Genomic DNA, 25,630 nt, shown 5'->3' with positions numbered 1-25,630 from the left:
TGGCAAGTGGCAGTGTAGAAAGGCGGTTTCCAAATTTGTTACTTCCTCGACCCCACGGTTCCACGTACTCAAAAGTGCCACTGGAAGATACGATGAATCATGAGAAGTTTGGCGCTGCAACTTATTGGCATACCTATGGAGTAAGAAACTCACATTTGATAAAACATTCAATCATAGAGCTGCTTTACTCCCAACTGCCTCCCAAACAAACCGTAGACCTAAACTTTATACGCTGCAAACATACACAGTGTGAGTAAAACAGTCATAAATGGGGATTAAACACTTCTTCTGTATGGGAGTCCGGAGAAATCTAAACTGCTGAGAACATTGTTGAGATCTGCGTTATGGATGCCTTACACGAGGAACTCTGCCATCCACCAAGCTGATTTAAGCGCACTGATTTTAGTGAGTTTGTCTCGATAATACGATTTTGGGTTTGTGACTGTGGGTTTATTTGAAGATTCCTATGCTCTCGCCGACATCCTGCCACCATACGACTGAATGCATCGTATTCAAATTTAAATCAGATTGATTTATTTGGCATAGTATTATATAGTGAATATTAAAAGTCGAGATTTTCACAACATGGTGTAAAAACAAAGAATATAATAGTTACGGTATGTATTAACAATATTTCATAAAACACATATTTGGTAAATGTGCCGCAGAGGTGGACATGAAATTTTCTTTTTAGACCAAACCAAACCTAACCTAACATAACCTAACCTAATATAACTTACCCCAACCTAATATTATCTCATATAATCTTAGCTTGTGATAATGGTGTATCAAAATGTATGAAAATTTCAAATTTTCAATTAACGATTATTGGATCGAAAAGCCGATGCGCCGACAGAAAAGGGTATTTATTATAATTGTCTACATGGAATAAACTGTTTTCGTAAAAAAAAATATAAAAGCTCGCGTCAAATATTTTAATAATTATTAAGATATTATGTACATCATAAAATTATTTTTCATATTCTTTAATCTATCAAAATTACAACGTTGTTTTTTGTTTATGGTCAAATAATGATCTGAAACTTACTCTTCCCATATTTTCATACTTACATTCAAATTCAAAACATTCTATATTCTGCTGCCATCCAGCGGTGAAAATTTGAATTATAAAAAGCTACCGCGGTCGGTGTAGGAAAATCTGTCGACTACAGCGCCACCGCCGAATAAGCCAAACCCACCCTTACGTCTCATATGTGGCCTACCATCTAAAAATGAGTTTTGGTAATCAACATGTGACACTAAGTTTAATAGTTAGCCAGTAATAATATTCGTATTCTTATGTCACGTTACTTTAAGGTACAAAATAGTATGGCACAGCTGTTCTTCCCCTGGTTTTCTTCTATCGATTGAAAAACAGTATGCCAATGTTTATTTCCATGCTGTCAAAGTGGTTTTCCGTTTATATGAATGAAAATACGCGTATTTTTCTATAATCTAGTTACGTAAGGAATACTCCAAGAATATACTTTCATTTTAAAGGTATGTATTGTGTTTTAAAATTCTATTTTTCTTAATTTTCCAAACTTCTAGGTTAGATTCCTTAAAAATCTTAACCTAATATTATTTTAAATTTAGAATACTTATTTTACACACCTACTAACCACATCATTGCTAATTAGTTTGAAATATTGTATTGATATTTTCAATGATGGTATCTATTCAAATTGATGAAAAAGATTTATCTAATAAATAATCTTAATCTTTACTTCCAGATTGCATTACGCTGCCCATTACTAATAAATTACTAATACAGTTTGTTTTATTTTCGGCCATTGTATTATAGAAGCTGGCTTATAATATAGTCTTGCCCATTAATCTTGCTTGTTTATTAGTTTTAATAGCGATAAAGTAAATGAAAATAATGGCTAACATACGATCCCCGTGAACTATTGAGGTATACATAACTAAAATATGATTTTATTGGACTGACATGTTTTCAGATTATATGTGGTAAAAATAGAACAATGTTGTATGATTTAGAACAGTGTTGCCAACTATATAACTAAGTATCATAGATAGATAGAATAGATATATCATAAGTACAATATTTTTTCAATGAATAAGTAAATACTATCATAATCGGTCCTAATCGGAGCATTTTATGTAGATAGAAAAGCTGGAAATTACATTAACAGTTTTTTTATACGAGGAATATTTTTAGCCATTTATCTAATACAGTGGGTCATTGAATCAAACACAATTTTAAAACAGCTTCCATTTTTTGACCAGCCGCAAGTTTAAGCCCATGACCATCGTTTCGTTTTAATACAGAAACCGCCGCTCTACCAACTAGGCAAAACGTGGGTGCAAATGAATTGGTACGGCTAAATAGGGATTTTTAAAGAATTTAAATACAATAGTCTTCTTTTCATGGTTATAATATAATTTGTATTTAATTGTATGTATGGTATTTTAGTCTTCGTGTGTCTCTGTACTTCAACTTGACACTGATACAATGCTCAAATAGCACTCTATGACGTATTTTAGATTGTCTTTTAAACGTATCTTAATTATTATACGATGATTATACGATTGATACAATGCTGACTGTGCTTTATTTTATGAAGTTGTCGTCTCCAAGTACCACTGCATTTCATAGTCTGGATAACTGAAGATTTGTACCGTCCTTTACTTGATTGGGCCATCGTCTTGGTGGCTTTCATCTTCCGTATCGACCCTCGAAGCTTCCACTGACGATACGCCTTTTCAAATATTATCGTTTTTCTTCATGGATTGATACGAAAAATTATCTGGAAACATAGAAAACCGGCCTTTCAGTTGTATTTTCTTGCATAATAGATAATATATTCGTCCTCTTTGCCATACATGGAGTCCTTAACGTGCGCCTCCAACACCACATCTCAAATGCATCAATCATCTTGCGCCTTTCTTACCAGAATATTATTATTTTAAATAATTTTATTGTTTCTTTTATATTATATATTATAAAGACGTATAAATAAATAAAAATGCGATATTATGACAATACTACAATATGTCAACTAGGGACCAACCCACTTCAAAAAAATATATCATCAAAAAAAAGCGAATTGAAATTTAACAATTCAAGCAGATGTACTTAAACCTCTTTCAATAAAAAATACTTTTTGATGAGTGCTCCCCACGTGTAATTGTTATAGGGGTGTAGCCATGTGACCATATGTATATTATATAATAATATTTTGTTATTAGTTTGACTATTTTTAATACAATTTATTATTCTTATGCTTATTGTGCATTCCCCTAGCGGAGATCAGCCACCATCAAGGCAATCTTAGCTTTGTCATCTGCTACGCGGAACAGTTCAGTTAAACTGCACTCGTACTAATCACAGAGGTTCTTAAGCCACGAAATGCGACATCGCCCTCTGCTACGCTTACCGTTGATCTTTCCTTGAATGACAATTTGGAGAATGCTGTACTTTTATCCTCTCATAATGTGGCAGATGTACTGTAGTTTCTTGGTTTTGATACTACGCAGAAGTTCTCGGTCCTTTCCTGTTCGATTGAGATCTTCAACTTTTGTCACCCGGTCAGTACAAGAAATTTTGAGGATGCATCTATACAGCCACATCTCTAAAGCTTCAACTCTTCGTAATATCTCTTGGTTTAGCATCCATATTTCTATACTATAGAAAATAATTGAGATAACATAACAACGTACCATACGCAGTTTCAGATCTTGGTTAAAGTCTCGATTGCTAAGGAGGCGTCTCATTTTGAGAAAGGTACTCCTTGCGATCTCAATTCTAGTTTTTATTTCCTGAGACTGGGCCCATTTCTCATTAACCCTTGTAGATACCTAAATATTTATAATGGGTCACACGTTCAATTGGTTTGTATTGGTGTTTGGTGTCGCTTTTTTTGATACTAGTTTTGTTTTCTTGAGGTTAATTTTTAACAAAATATAGATATTAAACAATATATTAAACTAATAATTATTAGCCAATAATCTCATATCACATTCACATGATAAGCACCCTTTATAATTATTACGCTAATAGATTTTGAAGAACCCACGGTCACAAGCATCACATGTTAACGGCACTTATGTTAATTATTTTAGATTTTTACTTTGATTTATATACACCTGCTTGATCTTCAGATTGCATGGAGCATTTTTTTTAAATATACACTTTTAGAGATATCAAACGTAAAAAATCATTTTTTATAAAAAAAATAATTACAATGTCGCCTGTCACTTTTTAATAAGTAATGTTTCTATACGATTGATTACATTTAAATATTCAAATGATATACATATCACTGTAACACACGATAAATTACAAATTACAATGCAAATATTAATGAAATAAAACTGTATTGGTTAATATTTTTCATAAATTGCTGTCAAAGATGTTCAAAAACTAGTAAGTATATCAGATTACTTTTGTTTTCTTCAAAAAATTGAATTTCGAGTTACTTAATGATTTCGTCACTTCAATGCAATGCGATTATTAACATCGATGTATTATGTATCCCTCGCAATAAGATTAATATCGGTTATATTATGCAAATCCGGTTTTTAGGGCAATTTAACCGAGTAGGTCCAATCGGGCCTCGCATCTTAAGCCGTCTCTTCGGGAGATTCTACAACAAAAATAAACACATACATTTTTGATCAGAATTATTTTTAAATTTGCTTTTCAATGGAATACCTATACCAGTGACGAAGACTCCATACTAGGTGATTATTTAAAGGAAGGAAAAATATTTTAATTGGATATTGACATATTTAAACAATCACTTGATTATTTTATATTCTATAAAAATAGTTTAATTTTCCAACGACGGGTGTCATATATGTACGAATGTATTATACAGCTGCAAAAGTTTAAAAAATATATCACAGCGCGCCATCTGCTTTGACGTAAATAAATGTAGGATTATTTTTCAAGGAATTGTGATATTTTTTCGTATGGTCTTAACCACACGTAACCTCAGTCAGTCTATTGAATTGTATGAAATATGGTAGGCTCCTATCACAGAACCTAAAACCTTCTCGCATTATATTATTGTCATGATTGCACTTTGTCTAAAATAATTAATAATTAGGTAATTAAAAAAATATATATGACGTTTAATCGCATATTAATATAGGTTGTTTTTAAAAATAAAAAGATTTTTTTTCTATTTTTGATGTTTTGAAAAATACGTAATTTAAACTCATCGCTCAATTTTATGTCGTCAGTGAGTTTTCGAAGTTTCATTGAATAAGTGTGTCGTTGTCATTAGTGTGTACCTATTCATTAGTAGTAATATCGTATAATCTTCTTATTTTTCGTAAGTATACCTGACAAGTGTGCTCTTTTTCTCAGACCTCTATAGCCTACCTCTTTTCAAAAGTTATCCTTCGCCACTGGAATATACTATTATAGAGTGTAATAATTAGGTCCCGACATACTATTATTCAATTATAAAATATAGTATATTATTTAATAGAGTGATATTTCAAAAAAAATAAAATATATATATAAGCTTTTATGTTGAAATACACCCCAATGAAATCCCACCCTTGGCCAAGCGGGCACTTGCTCTTCGCTTGCGATGTACGAACGAGCACCCCGCAGGGACCCTAACTAATACACCGCGGGCGATTTCAGGGGATAGTCCCCGAGCTTTAGCGCCCCACCGCGACCAATATCGGCTTACTGACGCCTTTCCCGATAGAAAAATGATCGCAGTCAGAATTAATACTCATTTGTGGAAAATAATTTCGATCTTTCTAATGTGGGGATAATATAATATATCCGAAATGTTTTGTGATTAAATAAAATGCTTATAAGAAAAACCTCTAAAAACTTAGAATACGTTAGATTCTAATCCAAAACATATTCTATGATTTACAAATCGTTCCATTTGAGTAATTTCTTGTGACCAGGGTTTCGCCTTTCGGCGTCTTCATGCACCATACACCCTCACCAATGACAAAGAATATTGAATACGAAACTGTTTTGTCTTTTAGACATGCCGTATCGAAATATTAACGCAAAAATTGAATGCCCCAGATAGTTGCACCAATTTATGAGTCTTGCGTGTCATAGAATACCGAGAGGAGTGAGACCCGTTCATATTTGAACGTGACGCGGTAGCGACCAAGAATATGAAGTATTAATATTACATTTATCTACATAATTTGTATTTCTTCGGGTTTCTGGGTAGGGATCTGAACCCGAATCCCCTCTCCCCTTGTGTACCAGCGATCCCTGCATTCCGCCATCCGCATCAATGACATTATTAATGGACAACGCACTCAGTACGGTACCTAGCAAGTAAATTCGCGTATAGCGACATTAGCACATGTATAGGTAGACGTCACTCAATTTCTATTATGCGATATCACGCATCGGGAATTTATACCAATATCACCTTTATTGTAATGGCGTTAGAACAGTGTTTCTACTGTCAATGTTAATTTGAGCGAACCCGTTCGAACCGAACCATTCGGGGCAGACCCGACAAAAAGCATTGGGTAGTTATAGCAATATCACCTTTATTGTAATGGCGTTAGAACAGATTATGCCATTCGGCAGACCCGACAAAAAAGTGAGTGCCATTTTTTTCCAGATGCTTCGTCCATATTAATGTCATTGATCCGCATAGATGTATTGAAAGCCCTGTACCGTCCTTCCTTAGATAATATCTCTCTCTTCCTCATTGACCTTCCATATTTACGCAGGTAACAAATTTTTAAAATTACTGTGTTTACGTCTGTCTATTTAACCAAAGTATTTTAGAACTCTTTGGAGATATATTTTGGAGAGCCGTTTCTTTGTTTTTATTTCTTCCAGAATAAAGATATACGTAACCTCTAGCATGCGTTGAAAAGGGCAACATATCGCATTCCAAAGGTACCAATGAATTTTGGTTAAGTACATGAATCTACCTTATCGGAAACAGATTCCCGTATAGCATTTAAAAAAAACGCGTTGTTCGTGGAAAGTATTATTCCAGTTTTATTAGATTCAACAATAACTTTTATTGTATGTTTATTGGAGTCAAATGTTTCATAATAACGCTATCATTATAATCAAATAATTGATAGTTAGGTAGACTTGACACGAGAACCTACCAGAATTTTATATAAATTATAAAAAAATGATTGGATTTCTAATTTACTTACCTACATATTTTCTTATATCTTTACCTTGTATACCGGTGGTTTTTGTTACGTAATTTTGAGTGGTTTAAATAATTAGGTAACCCACGGTGGCCGCGCGGCTTAAGCGTTGGACTATCACGCCGTGGGTCCCAGGTTCGAATCCTGGGTCTTCCAAGTACACATATTGTTTTTCAATGTGTGTGTGAGTCAGGGTATGAACCTAATAGGGTGAGCAAGTGGCTGACATCCATTTCTCGTAAAAAACAAAATCTGTTAATACAAACCTCTACTCTGTGGAGGCCCATATGATCCTATTAGGATCGGACATGGTCGGAAAAAAAAATTATTTAATAAATTATAATAATTAATATAAGGTCATCTATTTCGATACAACAAATCACGATGAACTACGGCATGCTTACAAATTTCCGGACACAACCAATTTTACGTACCTATTTAATTTTGCTATTATATTTTATATCATCATCAGCCGGGGTCAATCCACCGCTGGATGAAAGCCTCCCCAAGCTTCTTCCAAATCTCTCGGTCCTGTGTCGTTCGCTGCCACGTATTTCCGCCGAACTTTACCAGTTCGTCAATCCAGCGGCTTTTAGGGCGACCCTGTGGCCGTTTCACGCCCCTTGGGTACCACTGGATGACGGCATTTGTCCAGCGGCCGTCCTTTCGGCGAGCAATGTGCCCCGCCCAGGGAACTCATAAATAATGGGAACTGAAATACCCAACGGGTAAGGCGATAGCAGGTAACCGTCTCGACTAAGGAAGAATCCGGGTTAAATTTACACACGTGTCAAGAATACGTTGTACGTCTAATACTGAAAACTGCTCTCGGTTTATGCATTTACGCTCATTTAATGTTGGTGTATTACACACACTATTGCAAGTGCATAATGCGTGCTTCATTTTCGTAGGACACTCACATATTCAAAAACCCTGCTTCAACGTGCGGCGTATTGAATATAGCCAATCGGTATTCTATTTATTATCTGTTCTGTGGCCCCGCCCATCTCCATTTCAGCTGTTTGGCAACGTCTATTACATCGCGTACTACTGTCTGCTTCCTAACCCATTCGTTTCTCTTACGGTCATTTCGCGTGATGCCCAACATACACCTCTCCATGCCTCGCTGTGCGACTCTTAGCCTTTGGACATCTCTCATGTTGAGGGTCTCGGTTGAGGATCTCGCAGCCATACAGAGATCCAAACTGATATTTTATATAATAGCTACTAATTACTGTCATATTATAGGTTTTTGTTTTCGATTGTAAAATGCGATTAATTCACAATGCATTTGCACGTAATCCCTTTGATACAGGGTGTGATTTCAGATAACACCTCATCAGCTTTTGAAATCTCCCCTACCGTACATAAGTTTCATTGGGATGCATTAGTCCTTTATTTGAAGTAGTGAATGATAAAGTGGATACATAGCCGCAGGCAATTAGTATGAAATCATTTGCTGTGGAAAAATAAACTGGGTACTTAATTGAAAAGTAAATGCTGTGTCGTTTAAGGATCAAACTAGAGGTGAGAAAACTGGTCGATTTTGAAGACTAAGTATACTTACTACCAGTATAAAAAAATACTTAGTATCGAAACTTGTTCCAAAATACTTAAGTACTAGTATTTGGAATACTATATAGAGCATTTGGCGTGCGTATGCGACAAGTCCTGGAACTAAAACCAACTCCATATTAGTATTTTTGAAATACGTATCGGCTCAGGGAACTCAGACTGTGTATCGGCTTCTATAGAATCGCTAAAAATACGATGAGCTCCGCTTTTCGAAATGTCCCTTTTATTATAAAATTTTAAATTTATGAGTTGTTCTTCTGTTAGGTTATAATATTTTTGTTAACAAAAGTGAATAACAGTATTTTTTTTATTTTAAACATGTTTTGAACGGTCATAATTATAACAAGCCTAAGCCTGTGCGTCATCTCACCACTGTGCTGTGACTCAAAATTTATGACCTATTGTTTATACATTCGAATGCAATAGACTAATAAATTAAAATATACATGTACCTATTCAAGTGCTATCTCGTTCGCGCGCATTTAATGTCATTAGTGTTGAAAGTCTACCAACTGGCGAGTGCACAGAACAGCGACTCGCGATGATATCATCACAAGTTTTTTGGAATAAGTTTATTGGGTCACACATACTGAGTATGGGTAGTTTCATTCGAGACTTGAGTACACAAACTGGTGACAGTATTTCCAACTCACCTCTAGATCAAACGCATTTTGTATAGAATATTAAGAATATATAATATTATAAGTTCTTATAATATATAAATAATAATATCCAAAACCACAACCACTGACACAATAACTACACACTTAGTGGATTGTATTTCCATTAGTGTTTATATGGGACGTCCAAACACGCCTCGTAGCATACAAAAACAGAATGATACTATTTGCTTCAAAACCAGGGAACACAAAATTAATAGCATTTGGCTTATGTACCTACCCTACAGGTTGTGGAATAACAGGCTACGGATATCGAGCGTAAAAATATGGGATATACCTAAGCACGCGTTAAAGAATATGTTATCTTCAATGTTAGGTACGTCTTTATCATAATACTATGCATTATAGTTCGTCTCTTAAATGTAACGAGCATTCAATATTTGAGAATAATTAGCGCGCTTTATTTTTCTTGGGTTTTATGACATGATCATCATAAATTACCCTGTTTCAAAACCTTGGTCCATTACGAGACCTCTCGTAACTTGCTTCACTGCATTACCGCGCATCAACGCTTCCACATACGCGCTTTGATAACATCGACGTACACTTGGCTTGCGACTGTCACCACCGGTAGGATGGTCAACTACTCTGGAGTAATTGTGACTTGTTGCACCCGGAAGTGCTTATAGTATACGTATAGCCTTAAAACGGAATTTGATATAGGTACATGCGAAATATTGCTATAGTAATAAAAATAGGACATATAATTACATGGGTATGTCAGAAGTCTGGTAACAGGTTTGACAACTTCTTCTGTTTACTTTTAATGCATACAATTTGGAACTCAAATCTCAATGTGGTGACAGTAAGTCCAACAGAACAACCTTCCTACAAATATACTTTTCATGTCATAAGACTGTCGATATGAAATTTTAGATACCAACCAACTGATGTATCGATTGATATATTTGGAATTGAATAATAATGTCACAACCTTAAGCCCAGTCACACATGCAGTCGCAAAATGTCGCTTCCGGCGTGTGTGCAGAACCTGCTTTTTAATTTTTGCGGCCAGTCGCATGACGTCACTGTCGTGGTATGACCTCGTCTGTGCGGAGGAAGTGAGTTAGAACATTGCGCCCCGTTTTGATTTATGACCAGTCGTCACAATTTTTAGTGTGCGACCGGGCTAAAGATAGTATGTTATTATACCTACCGATACTAATACAATGATCTAATAATTAATAATCTGTATCTATAGGTTGGATTTGTATACATTTAAAATGTATTTTTATCGTAATTTATTTTAGGTCTAAAACTTATCTCCCATATTTTTAGTTTTGGATGGTTGGAAATATTTTTTGCGTAATAAGTAGTAATGTTTTATAATTTATATTAATTTCTACAGCGTATATGATAAGAATGTCGACTGCAGTGTCTGCCAAACTTTTTTACCCGACGTCACACTGGAAAAGGGAAATTTATTTCGTGATAAACGCAATAAAAATCCCCAAAAAATAGGTATAGATACTTTATTAATATGAATATTAAAATAAAATCTTAGTATGTATAGGAAACCATAACATAATACAATGTATATAGTATATACATAATGTTATGTAGATAATATTGATATAATATATTTTATTAGTGAGAAGGGTGCAATTGATTTTAAGAAATAATTATAACGCGGCTCTAAATTAGATTTTTAAAAAATACGTAACACCTCATCTACCAATTCTGATCGTTCCTGTTTTTTTTTTTAAATTCAATTTCCATTAGCACTGAGAAACCTTCGTCAAGATACAACGGCCCAAACGGCAATAGATGTGTAATGTCTGTGACTCCAACCGATATGCAAAAAGCTGACAAGCTCTATGTCAGAAAATGAGACATTGAAAGAATTGATGATTGTACAAACAAGTGATGGGAAATACGTATAAAATGGTTCAGAGAGGTATTCTATCTTCTGTATTTCCGACATTTAAAAAAATATTTGAGGAAGCGTATACACCTGGGTAGCAATCAAGCAGTTATTTGTAACTTTTCTGGTACACAGCTCCAACTCGTCAGCGAAAGATTTCAATTTTCCCGTAGTTGTAATGATATTTTTCTTCTTTCGCGGCACACAGTTTGGCAGACACTGACAGAGACCATTCAACCCACAACCCTTTTATTGTATCATTCGTATTATGTTCATTTTATGTACGCATTTACTTATATTATATATATTTGTAGAACACAATTCCTTGAATGTAAATGTAGGATAATTAGATCCTATTACGGCATACCAGAATAGTTTTAAAAGTATTCATTTTACCCCTCGTTGTCACTGAATATTCAACGCAAGGGGTGATTCAGTTGTCCATATGTCAACATTGCTATCAAAGACTTCTAAATTACAAATAGTAAAATTCATAACACACAACCTAGCATTTCGGTAGGTAGGTACTGAATCACATGTTCCACGGTAACATACTTCTTAGGTAGGTACTTATTCCTGAAATCTGCGTAACATCATCTACTTCTACATTATAGATATTTTTTCTCGAGTATTTTTTCATAACACATAATAGAAGAACAGAAATATGTATTAATAACAACTTTTTATTGTACTTGATAGAAATATTGAATACTGAAATGTCACTTTGACCTTTCATATTGATTTCCATAGTAACGCACGTATATATTAATAATTTAGTTGCTAGGACCCCCTTAGCAATCAACAATAATAACTTTCCATACAAAACAGAATTAACTGAAAAAGAATTCAACTGTGCTTAAAAATGGCTAAAAGTATTAAAAGAATGCATTGTCGTCGTGTTCTGATATATTCTAAAAGTTTCAAATGTCTAGCTAGTCGGGAAGTTAGTTAAAAATCTTCAACCGTCCAATACAAATCTTGGACAAACAAGAAAAAATTTATACTGGACACACAAGAAAAAATCTGTACCAGACAAACAAGAATACGAGCTAGTAAAAACGTGGTAAAAATAATATTTATATATATTAGATAAATTAATTTAAGTTGTAAACCCCGTTTTTCGATGATAACTTTGTTTGAATGTCACAAGTTTAAAGACTGTTATTCCATTTAACATTTTGAGCTACTTATGTATGTATAAAATAATCTCACTAATTTGTAAGTATATAATAAGTATACATCAAATTATATTATTATTTTCAGTACATTTTAAAGCGCGAGTATTTGGTTTTTATTTACCCAGTCAATTTTTTTAAATACCGGTTCCCTTGAGATGAATTCTCGTATGAATATCAAAGTGTTATTTTGCAACGAAATCTGAAACTACGATGGAATATTGTTCGATTTGATCTAATACAGAATACGTTATTAGTAAAATATCGTAGATATCTCTTTCTACGCGCCGCGTAGATGGGGGGCTACGCTGATTGTCATGGCTATATTATGTTTAGTGGTTTTAAAACTAACTTTCAAGCAAACTCGTGCTATATGTGCATATATGAGACAAAACTCATCGACGGAGAAACATGAGATAAATAACTGCATTGCAAAAAGTTCAGAGATTACCTTATTATTACAACCTTTTTATTAGGCCGTATTATTATTTGTCCGGTGTGATTGTTTATCCAGTACAAATCTTGCAATCGATTTTTAACTAACTTCCCGACTAGCTAGACATTTGAAACTTTTAGAATATATCAGAACACGATGCCAATGCATTATTTTAATACTTTTAGCCATATTTAAGTAGAATTGAATTCATTTTCAGTTAATTCTGTTTTGTATGAAAAGTTATTTCGGAAGAAATCCGTAATCCAATCCACTATTATTGGTTGCTAGGGGTCTAAGGTACTAGCAACTAAATTATTAATATATGCGTGCGTTACTATAGAAATCAATACGAAATGTCAAAATGACATTTCAGTATTATTTCTATCAAGTAGATTTTTTTTTGATCGTTTAAGCTAGTCAAGTCAAGTTTATATGATTCAACAGAAAATTTAAAAACATTGTATATAAAAAGTTCTTTTTATCTTGCAATTATTTCTACATTATTTATTATGTCTAACTGTTTAATAGTCTCTCTTAAAACTGTTTTAACATCTATTCAAAGATATTTTAAGTCCGTATACCTACCTTTGTATAACCTTACCCAGGGAACACAGAATTAATGGAAACTGAAATATCTAACGGGTGTGGAGTAAGAGGCAACCGATCTCGAGTGTGGAAGAATATGAGATAAACTTAAACACGTGTCAAGAATACGCCTTTCTAAGCTTGTCCTTCGTTCTGACACTCATTCAATATTGGTGTATTTTAAGGTTGCAACACACATTATTGCACGTCTATAATGTATGGTTCATTTTCGTAGGACACTCACACATTCAAAACCATGCTTCAAAATGAAGTGTATTGGGGTACAGCCATGGCCCCCACAAGGGGGGGGGGGGGCTGACAGGGCTCAGGAAGGGCCCGGCGTGATGAGTCGACCGATAAGTGAGATAAACACAGACTACAAATTTGCTTTAATAGTAAAAAAGTCGCCTGCTGCGCTATTTTAGTTAAATTGTTATTAATAATTTAAATATTTGATTGTACGATGCAATTTTTAACTGTGTGCTGATACTCGATAACTCTATAATTCAAATAGATTTACATATTAAAAATACAAAAAATCGCTAAAAATACACCTTAATTTTACCGCGTGCATCATGAAAAATGCTACTGTAGTGCTTCACACTGCCTTTACCTTCAGCGATGGGTAGGGGGGCCCGCCAAACATCCTAGCCTGGGGGCCCGGTTCAGGATCTGGGGGCCATGGGTACAGCCCAGGGCTTGAAATGGACCGGAACGCATCGGAGCGCCGTTCCTGTTCGTGAAATCGGTAAAATTATCGCTCCGTCTCGTGGAATAAATAATTTGACCGTCTGAGCTGGATAGGCCATATAATAGATAATCTAACACACTTATTTTTATGGACAAAAAATTGATAAAACTTTGATAACTTTACTATGTAAAAATTTTCAGAAAACTGTCGAGCGCTCCGGTTCGTAAATTTTTCCATTTCCAGCGCTGGTACAGCCTGTATCTACAGTCTAAGGGTACAGCCAGCCTATCGGAATTATATTTATTAATCTGTTCTGTGACCTTGCCGGTTATCGTGACTGCGGACGTCTTAGCGGCTATCAGCAGAATTACGGTTCCCCCCCGCAGTTTTGGGTATAATATAACTACGCCCCCGACTCCGGGTAAAGTCCTTACACTCCGTTCTATAGCGCTATAAAATCGCTGCCGAAATATTGTGATGGTTCTTGAAAAGTACCCTTATCCTATCCTCGCTCCCCACGACACTTCCACTTTTGATTCTGATATAATAATTATAAATAATAAAAACTAATTGATTAAATATAATAATAAACCATGCATGCCATATATGCCGCTGTAGACTGCAATGTACCTACAGGGGTCAAACCACGAATAATTAACGTTCGCTATTTCGATATGTAATTTTAGTTATACCTATATGTCGATCATTCTGAGGATGGCTTTATTGCCCGAAATGTATTTTTTACAACGTTTTTCTTAGCTCGTATTCTTATTTGCCCGGTACAAATCTTGCAATCGATTTGTAACTAACTTTCCGACTAGCTAGACATTTTAAACTTTTAGAATATATCAGAACACGATGCCAATGCATGCTTTTAATACCTTTAGCCATCTTTAAGTAGAATTGAATTCATTTTCAGTTAATTCTGTTTTGTATGAAAAGTTATTTCGACACCATTATTGGTTGCTAAGCGGATGGCCCTAGCAACTAAATTATTAATATATACGTGCGTTACTATGGAAATCAAAATGAAATGTTAATATGACATTTAAGTATTCAAGTCAAGTTTATATGATTCAAGAGAAAATTTAAAAACGTTGTATATAATAAGTTCTTTTTATCTTGTAATTATTCAATTATTGATAAATAGATTTAGCACGATTTTCAATATTCGTAACGCCACATCTCGTTTCTCTTCATATAATAATAATAATTCTAATTCACATTAATTTAAGTTTTGTACTATTCCATTTCGGTCTTTTTTGGCTAACCGGGTTTCGCCTTTCGGCATCTTCAGGTACTATACGAAACCTGGATCACAAAAATACCTCAAATATAACAGTACACCATTAAAACCAATCAGAATTACAATTCAAATTCCATCACGTACCGTAGGTCGATAGTATCTATTATTACAACGTTTTTATTAGCTCGTATTCTTGTTTGTCCAGTACAAATCTTGCAATCGATTTTTAACTAACTTCCCGACTAGCTCGACATTTGACACTTTTATAATATATCAGAACACGATACCAATGCATTCTTTTAATACTTTTAGCCATCTTTAAGCAGAATTGAATTCATTTTCAGTTAATTCTGTTTTGTATGGAAAGTTATTTCAGAAAAATCAGTAAAAAGTAAAAGACTATTATTGGTTGATAAGAGGGTGGTCCTAGCAAATAAATTATTAATATATATGTGCGTTACTATGGAAATCAAAATGAAATGTCAAAATGACAATTTTAGTATTCTATATTTGTTTGCTTATTTGTTTTTTATTTACTTCATATCAAGTACAAGATTGAGCATATTGAGCATAATAATTCAACAGAAAATTTAAAAACGTTGTATATAAAAAGTTCTTTTTATCTTGTAATTATTTTTATATTAATTGTTTTCTTCTTTAGATGGAATTGCTTCTACCACTAAGCTGGGCGGTGGTGCTGGGCACAGGGGCGGCGGCAGGAGGTGGTGGCAATCCGATGCGTCGAGGGCCACACCATCCGCGAGAAGCGCCACTGCCTCCAGGGCAGAAACATCACAAACCGACGGGGGAGAAGCTCACCAGCGACACAAATCTTATACACGACACAGCGTACGATTTACTTTTCATTCTTAGAAATTCTTTTCCAGAATACGGATTAAACAAAATTAAATCTAGTCATATTATTAAATGTAATCAGTGACGTCCCTAGACAAAATGCCGCCCCATTTTTTATAAAGTATTTTTAATCATCATTTCAAATATATTGTACCTATAAAATAAATCACTAACAAAATATATACCATTAAATTTATTTGCCATACTTCAATAGACAATATTGCGTGTCTACGGTTTCAGATACATTTAAATATACACCTGACAACTTTCAGAACTCGCGAATGACTGGCAAAAATATTTGGATAAATTGATTAGGTCCGTATGTACCCACCTATAATTCAAATATAATTCGCAAATATGCACGTGTCATAGCTAGTCATCAAGAATGTGACGTCCAAGGACAACGGAAGTAAACTAGACATCGTTAAACCCTTTAATTAATACATTTTGTTTCCAACCAGTGAGCTCAATCTTTTAATGGAAAGATATTTCCGTTATTACTAAGTTTAGATACCTTCCTATATACACCTAATGATGTTCCTTGATTTGCCGCACTTCGAGTAACTGCCGCCCCCAAGCAACGCTCAATCTGCCTACCCCCACGGGACGTCACTGAATGTAATAGCGTAAAACATTTTGATCACTAACGGTCCTAATAATTATGACCGATATCCCAAACTCATTCAATAACCATTTATTTTGTGAATGTAGAGGCCACAATAACTCGTAGATATCCGTAGTAATAGCTGCAATATACTAGGTGTTCATCGCTAGAATCAAAGTGCTCGCATGCCGAGTGTGTATTCCTTGAATCAAATAGCGGAGTATCTGGGTATGTGGAGTGACGTCCCTAGACAAGATGCCGCCCCTGAGCAGTGTCAAAATGCCGTCTCATGCGAGTTATACAGTACTTTTTATCATACTTTCGTGACTACAATATCTAAGAAATGTGTTGTATTTATGCATTACTAACAAGATGTATACCACTAAATCTAATATAAATGCCATCTGTGCTTCAATATACAATATTGCGAGTCTACGGTTTCAGATAGGTACAGTTAAAAATACTCCTGACAACTTCCAAAACTCGCGAGTGACTGGCAAACTTATATGGATAAATTTTAAATTAGGTATGCACGTGTCATTGCTGTTCACCAAGAACATTATGTCCAAGGACAACGGAAGTAAACTAGACATCGCGAACCCGACAAAAAAAGTCCTGTTAAAACTTTTATAGTACCTACCTGATAAATACATTTTGTTTCCAGTCAGTGAGCTAATTTTTTTAATGGAAAGATATTTCCGTTATTACTAAGATTAGGTAGGTATATATTTCTTTTGTGTAACTGCCGCCCCCAAGCGATTCTCAATCTGCCTACCCCAACGGGACGTCACTGGGTATGTATGTGCAATGTACCTGTAAAAGTGTGACAGTATAATCCATTGGTAAATATGGTAGTTAGTGGCACCTGGTAGAGCAGTGGTTTCCAAACTTTATGTTACTACGCCTCCCTTTAAAAAAAATCTAATCTTGGCGCCTCTCCCCCCTTTATTTCATTTAATAATACAGACACCCTTTTAAATAGTCAACAGTGTACTAATTCATCGCATGAAATAAAAATTATTAATTTTTAAATTTCATCATTTCATTCATTTCATCATTCATTGACAAATGGATTCTATCATGGGTCCCACATCCTGAAGCGGGCCCCCAGGCCAGGATATTTGGCGGGCCTATTGCTGAGGTTAAAGACAGTGTGGTGCTCTAATATAGTGTTTCCTAAATTATACACGGGAGTTATCATTTAAGTATATCAATCATCGTATAGGTAGCACATCAAATTGCAACGCACAACCACTTATTTAAAATATTTAATAGTCCTGAAACAAAGTAGACTTTTTTTTACTATTAATAAAATAATGTGAAAAGTGCATTAGCAAACTAACCAAGAACTCAGTAAATATATTTTTTTTTGTAATTTTGATTTCCAAAGCTCCAATTTTTTTATGAATGAACTTGTCTTTTTAAATCAGTGAATGCATTAGTAGTCCTTGCATTGATTTATTCACTGATTTTTTTTTAAATTTCAATCAAATAGACAAGTTTAACACAAAATTATCGTTCCTAAACAAATTTGTCTCAAATTTCAACATTATGATTTGACCCTTTTATTTCATTTTTTCACGAAATAGCCAGCGCGCTTCACAATAGTATAGAAGTGAGGTATTATAAAATTAGTCTCCATATTTTCAGACAGGTTTGCAAACAACCTTATATGACTGTTTTTTATGTAGTTTATAACTAGCGGCCGTTTTATAAACAATGCATTTGCAAACTGCATACCTATGACTACATTAATTTATTGTATTAAACTTTTCGCGCCTCCATTTGCAACACTCCGAGCCTCCCAGTTTGGAAATCGCTGTGGTAGAGTTTGTTAAACCCACCCCCTCCCGCCGCTTTAAAAATCAATAAAAAATAACCATGGATTTTTTTGAAAGTGGACCCCCCCCCCGCACCGTTTTTCTGTGTGATTAACTATTTTTATTATAACAGACAGTAGCAATAATACTGTTTTCTTTCTTTCTTCAGGCATCTCCAAGAAGACTTGGGGAGGCCATTGGAAGATATGAGCGACGAGGAACTGGAATTCCACTATTTTAAACTCCACGATTTCGACAACAATACATTATTAGATGGATTAGAAATGCTGAAGGTGTTAATTTTTTTTTCATTTGGAAACATTATAAGTTTACTCATTCTCACTGCGTATTTAGATTTTCTATCAAGACATTTAGTTTTATCTGTATCAAATCAATATTACTTACTGTATAGGTAAAACACTCTACAGAGACATTGTTGTACGCTAAAAACGATTTGCAGTTGTGTTGGTGTTCTTTGATAGTATTGACACAGGTGTGTATGAAGTATTACAGTAAATAAGCATATTTGAATAAAATATGGAATAAAAATGCGTACGTTAGAACATAGGTACCTATTTATTATGTACTTATACTGATAGCTACAATTGAATGAAAACATCGTGTATTATTATTTATTTAGTTGGGATTGGGAATATACAATGTTTTGGAATTTATGAATTAGCCTTAATCGTTATTTAACAGATTAGTTATAAATGTATAGAGAACTTCACTTAAAGACAATTATAATACCGGAAATACATAATTTCGTTGGCAATATCATTTAATAATACATATAATCATTAGGACTTCGAAGAATAATTACAAATGGCATTTTCAACTATAAGTATACTGTCCTTCTAAGGAAGAAGGCAGTAACTGATTCTCACACACTTTCGTGATAAATGACATAATGTGTTATTTTTTAAACTTATATACCGTGAATTAATAAAAAGTGGTGATAATTTTTATTAGTAGGATGTTAAAATACAAATAAAGAAATAATAAACAAGCAGTAACTCCAATAAATAGGTGCAATTACTGGCTTTTTGCTAAGAAATTTGTATTATTTCAACAGATGTTTATTTTTCAGTAAGAATTTTAACCGTATTTTAGTGATAATACTGATTTTAAAGTGAACATAATATATAGCTTTCAAAATTACCTAACGGATGGCAGTGGCGAAGGGTGGAGGTAGGCTGTTAAGATCCGCCATAAATATTGCACACTAAACTTTGTCAGTCATACATACTTGTTTTCATTGAAATAAGACTACATTTTACAGATGGTGTTGGTTAGTTTTTAATATTCAATTAAACCCTGCGAAAACCAAGCCATAATAGATAATAGTCAAAAAATACTCGTATATCTATAAAATATCTAAAATTATGTAATTAAATCATACATAAATTTGGATATTTTATAGATAGAATAATATTTTTTATGTATTATAGTTTGGTTTAGGCATAGCTTGATGAATTAAAAAAATGAACCAACAATATGTGTAATACGTATTCTTAATCTAACGAAAACAAATAAGTAAGAATGAAAAAATGTGCACAATTTTGTCATATCGCTTAAAATATACCAATACTACGAGTATTATGGCTTGGTTTCGCAGGGTTTAATTGATTTTTAAAACCCAACCAATACCATCTGTAAATTGTAGTCTTATTTCAAAAAAACATATACATTTGACTGAAAGAGGTTAATGTGCACTTATTATGGCGGATCTTAACAGCCTACCTCCACCCTTCGCCACTGACGGATGGAATTCATAACTCAATTTCACAAATTTCGCGAGTTACTGCCTTCTTCCTAGAAAGGGCAGTATAATGCTAATAAAGTAAAATAAATAATAAGAAGAACATAATTTAATCGTGTATTATTGTTATTTATTTAGTTGGGATTGGGGATATACAATGTTTTGGAATTTATGAATTAGTCTTAACGATATCAGTATCGTTATTTAACAGATTAGTTATAAATTTATAGAGAAATACACAAATCAAGACAATAATAATAATACCGGAAATACATAATTTCGTTGGTAATGCCATTTAATTATTTTTTAATTATTTTCATAATTACTGTAGTTCATCTTGTCGTGATAATCGCCACTTTTTAAACTGAATTTAAATTTAAATAAAGCATTTGGCACAAATCCATTTTCGCCGCCAGCATGGATTATAGTTAAGCGAGTACCTTTTGAAATCGGCAGACAATGTGTTACGTTTTACACTACTTCGAAATCCAATATAATAATGAATGCTTTATGTAAAATAAGGAACTATAATATTCAACGCAATACTTTCAGGCTATTTATCATACCATGGATCATGACCACGAAGATCTGCCTGATGAAGACCACAGCGATACTCCACACGAGGATCATCATGGATCGACGTCTCCGTCCGAAGAAGATATGAAGCGATTTATAGGTTAAAATTTCTCTTATTATTATCTTGGCATTTTATTTTTTCACACCGCTGTGGCGTTTCTCGTAATAAGTAGTACCTACGAGTTGTTCCATATGCTATAATATAACGTAACAGCGGGCGGCTCTCGTGGTGCAGTGGGTAAGGCGCTGGCCTTCCACCCGAGAGTTCTGGGTTCGATTCCCAGTCATTACAAAAACATTTATGTGTTTTTCTCAAAGCCTGGGTGTTTGTGATTGTTCAAAATTATTAACAACCACCTTGTACGATAAAGCAAGGACATGGTTATTAATAATTCTAAAAAAAATATATATATATAACGTATCCGGAAATTTATACGTAAACAGTTCACCGCAGGACACTTCGTCGTTGTTTTGTAAAAAGGGCGAATCAACCAAAATGCTACTTTACATGAGGAGGGTTTTTAACTTTTGACATTTATTTGTTTTTTACCTGTAGATGATTATAAATATCTAACAAGTTTATAATAAAGCTTAGAAAGAATACTGTCATTATAATAGGTATTATTATATAATATTTTAAATGGCCTAATATGTCACATTTGCTTTTTATTTCGTAATTTTAATTAATTTAATTTTAGTCGATTATCGTTTTTAAGTATTTTCCTGTGAAGATAAAAATTCGCCGTTTTTACACAACAAAGCTAGTGGGGTACATATTGTATTTTCATTAAAAACTCGATTTCGCCAAAATGGTTGATTCGCCCTTTTTACAAAACACCGACGACTTATTCGTGCGCCCCAGTACGTGAAACATGAGTTCGTGTAACATTTAATGAAATGACGAGTTCTTCGTTGAACATTTCACCGTGGAGTATATTTGTACGTTTGCTACAACATGTGGCGAATTTTATGAGATGTCTTTACTAGGATAGGTTAGGTTAGGTTAGGGTTAATCTAATTGGAACAGTACTATATGCAAACTATCGCCGCATTTTGTAAGATACGTACTAATGTATTCCACGGTGAAATGTTCAACGAAGAACTCGTCATTTGATAATGTGTTATACGAACTCATGTTTTACGTACTGCGGCGCACGAATAAGTGTCCCACGATGAACTGCATACGTACAACTTACATGTAACTATAATATAATATGTTGGAATATGAATCTTAGGGTAATGTTATATTACATATCAAGGAGGACCGTTTTTTTTAATTCCCAGGAGGTGAAAATTATTATTATACTTATTCATATAAAAATATGTAAATAATGTCAATTCCCTCGTAAGCTCGAACTATGTTTGCAAGCTTTGGGCTAAATTATCAGATTTAAAAATCAGGAATTTGTATATAAGTAGGTAGTTATTTTTAAAATTCGCACAGTCCATTGACACTAAATTCATGTGTTTTTGGCAATCACAAGATTAAAACCCCACTGTTTCAGAGACTTGCTTTGGTATTCTGCCGTGACGATTCATAATATGTATATATTTCAATTCCAATTTTGAAGCTTCCAAGTATATATACATATGTAAATGGTACGCCCACGATGACCACGCGTTGGCCTACCTACAACGTCGATGGTCCCAGGTTCGAATCCTGGGTCTGGAAAATACACATATTGTTTAACAATTTGTGGTTGAGTCAGATTATGGACTTAATAGGCAGGGCTCGAAATGGACCGGAGCGCCGTTCCTGTTCGTGAAATCGGTAAAATTATCGGTCCGTCTCGTGGAAAAAAAAATGACCGTCTGAGCTAGATAGATAGAAAATCTAATATACTTATTTTTATGAAATACACATAAAATTTGTTAACTATGTCTTCTAACTATGACAACTATGTATTGTTCTTCAGAAAACTGTCGAGCACTCCGGTTCGTAAACCTTTCCATTTCGAGCGCTGCTAATAGGTTGAGCAAGTGGTTAACATCCATTTCTCGTAAAAACAGAAATCTGGTACCTAATACAAACCTCCACTCTGCGGATGCCCATTATGATCTTATTAGGATCGGACATGGTTTAAAAAAATGTATTACAAGCATGTACCTAGTTATACACTAAATTTCTCATTCATTTTACCACGTTTTTCTTGGCTCGTATTCTTGTTTGTCCGGTGGTTGTTTATCCAGTACAAATCTTGCAATCGATTTTTAACTAACTTCCCGACTAGCTAGACATTTGAAACTTTTAGAATATATCAGAACACGATGGCAATGCAATCTTATAAGACTTTTAGCCATCTTTAAGTAGAATTGAATTCATTTTCAGTTAATTCTGTTTTGTATGAAAAGTTATTTCGGAAGAAATCCGTAATCCAATCCACTATTATTGGTTGCTAAGGGGGTGGTCCTGGCAACTAAATTATTAATATACTATATATTATATTATTAATATACTAAGTATATATAATATATATATACTTATATATTATTAAAAAAATGATTTGTTGACAATTGCCTTATTTGTCCTAAATTATTAATGCATAGAATTGTCAAGCTTATATTATGATTCAACAGAAAATTTAAAAACGTGGTACTTATATAAAAAGCTATTTTTATCTTGTAATTATTTTTAATTAATGAATAGGTAACTGATAAAAAAACGTATTAAAACCGTTGAGCTTTATCATTTAATTAAATAAGTAATTTTATTTAAATTTTTTTATAATTTTATTTTTTATAGAATCATGCATAAGTAAGTGGGCCGCCTTCCTTGGCAAAATATTTAGGTATCTCCTAGTCTTTGCTAGTATATCTACGTGTATTTTGAATTATAATAATGTCAAACTTTTTGGTTTTCAGAACTTATTGATAAGGTTTTGGAGGAAGATGACACTGACCGAGATGGCTTCATCAGCTATCCTGAATTCGCGATAGGAAGAGCGAACGGAAAAACTCTCAATCTTTCTCCACCAAGTGTTGTCGAAGTTTAGTCAATAGTCTTTAGAACAATCATTATAAAGCAAGGCAAACAGTTCAATGGCTATTTTTCAAAACTGGACATGTCCACTACTCACTCCTCAGAGATAAATAATAAACTTTTCAAATAAAAACACAGAGCGAAAACACGCACGTGACAAAAACCAAACTGTCAGATTGTATGACAACATACTTGGTCACGTGACTCAATACAGTCCCGCCATTAGCTGAAAGTGACATGTCTCATTTCGAATGTCAACAACGTTAGACGTGTCCCTATTTGAATATCAACCTACCTCTTTTCCATATAAAATTGGTGTTTTGTGGCTATTTTTGAAAGTCAACAAAGTGTGTATGAGGTTATAGAATAATATTCCGATAATAACTCATTTTCGGCATATATGGACATGTCCAGTTTTGAAAGTTAACCACTGAGTTCGCAAGCCTCTGCGATTTTTTTTAAAATATTTTTACTGTGTATTATTCTTCTGTATTTCTTTGTTTACTGTAATAACTTTTATAAAAAAATCATAATACTATACTTGATAACTTTAACATTTTATTTTTGTATAATTATAAGATTTTTTATAAAATTATCACTTTATGAATGCACAAAGAAAAGGTAATAAAATAGTAAAATAATTCACTACCTAACTTCATTATTTATGAAAGATTTGTTGCAATTAGGGATTCCAATCCCGGGATCCCGAGCTATTTTCGATACCTATGAATCCCGGGATTGATAAACATAATTCCGAGACTTTCAGGATTGATTTTTTTATCAATTTTTATGGAAAATAAAATAAAAACGAAAATATAGCAGGAAAAAATACTTTTAATAACAAATATAACTACATTAGAAATAAACTAAGTTTGAATGAAGTTTGATTTATTCCCATGTGTAAGTTGCCGATTCATTTTATTTTTTCACATAAATTAATAAAAATGAGAAAGATTGGAAAAAAACAATGCTTAGCACTATTAACAAAGTAATTCCACCATGATCTCATACGTTTTACGGCAGTTTCATATTTGGCTGACTAATTAGATTTATGAAGCGGAAAGGCCATAAGTACACCATGATTTGCTTTACTATTTTAAATCTCGCTAACCCATTCTATAAGTCTTTACTATCAGAAACAGCAAAACTTATGTATTTCCAAGATTGAACGTATACAATATTAACAATAAATGTCTTAAATAGTATAAATTATACTAGATTTATTTTTGACCGATTTTATCAATGTTATTTGTAAATATAAAAATTTTATATTAACAATGGAAAAAAATGCCAATCCCGGGATCAGTCCCGGGATTGTCAAATTGTAATCCTGAAATCCCGGGATCAGAATTTTGGGTCGGGATTGGATTCCCTAGTTGCAATGCTTTCAATGCAGTCAATTGAAAATTTGCCGTCCAGAAGCAAATTCGACAGCTTATCTTTTGGATTTTCTGAAAGGTGCCTGTCAGTTATTATTGGCCCTTCGGAAGTCAAGGCATATCTTCGCCCTAAAATCATAAGGGCACTTGTGACATTTTGAGTTATGAATGTAGTTCTGTTCTCTACATTATAGGCAAAATAGCATTTGTGGAACTAAATCCATTAAATCACAATTTCCGAAAGAAAATAAAGGTCACTTGT

General features: G+C 33.7%; 1 protein-coding gene across 2 annotated transcripts; it reads left to right on the top strand.

Moving 5' to 3' along the window:
* Positions 1-1,299: 1,299 nt before the first annotated feature.
* LOC147070601 (multiple coagulation factor deficiency protein 2 homolog) lies at positions 1,300-25,189 on the top strand. Of its 2 annotated transcripts, XM_085948869.1 has the most exons (6): positions 1,360-1,500; positions 16,054-16,241; positions 18,841-18,964; positions 20,986-21,109; positions 23,872-24,043; positions 24,404-24,868. In XM_085948869.1, the coding sequence occupies exons 2-5, from the start codon at positions 16,054-16,056 to the stop codon at positions 24,000-24,002; spliced, it is 567 nt and encodes a 188-aa protein (XP_085804995.1). In that variant the 5' UTR covers positions 1,360-1,500; the 3' UTR covers positions 24,003-24,043; positions 24,404-24,868. The 2 variants fall into 2 exon arrangements, with proteins under 2 accessions (XP_085804994.1, XP_085804995.1); XM_085948868.1 differs by having other exon boundaries at positions 1,300-1,500; positions 23,872-25,189.
* Positions 25,190-25,630: the final 441 nt, after the last annotated feature.

Source organism: Rhyacophila brunnea, unplaced genomic scaffold (assembly GCF_057557595.1).
Source record: "Rhyacophila brunnea isolate RB1 unplaced genomic scaffold, BYU_Rbru_1.0 scaffold_21, whole genome shotgun sequence".
NCBI lineage: Eukaryota > Metazoa > Arthropoda > Insecta > Trichoptera > Rhyacophilidae > Rhyacophila > Rhyacophila brunnea.
Note: the sequence above shows the minus strand (reverse complement) of the source record. Positions and strands in the feature narration are given on the sequence as shown.

What these genes read in the sequence shown, in the direction of transcription:
- LOC147070601 (XM_085948868.1), top strand. Translation starts at nt 16,054, where the DNA reads ATGGAATTGCTTCTACCACTAAGCTGGGCGGTGGTGCTGGGCACAGGG. An exon ending in AATCTTATACACGACACAGC is followed by an intron (nt 16,242 to 18,840) that starts GTACGATTTACT and finishes TTCTTTCTTCAG; the next exon opens with GCATCTCCAAGAAGACTTGG. An exon ending in ATGGATTAGAAATGCTGAAG is followed by an intron (nt 18,965 to 20,985) that starts GTGTTAATTTTT and finishes CAATACTTTCAG; the next exon opens with GCTATTTATCATACCATGGA.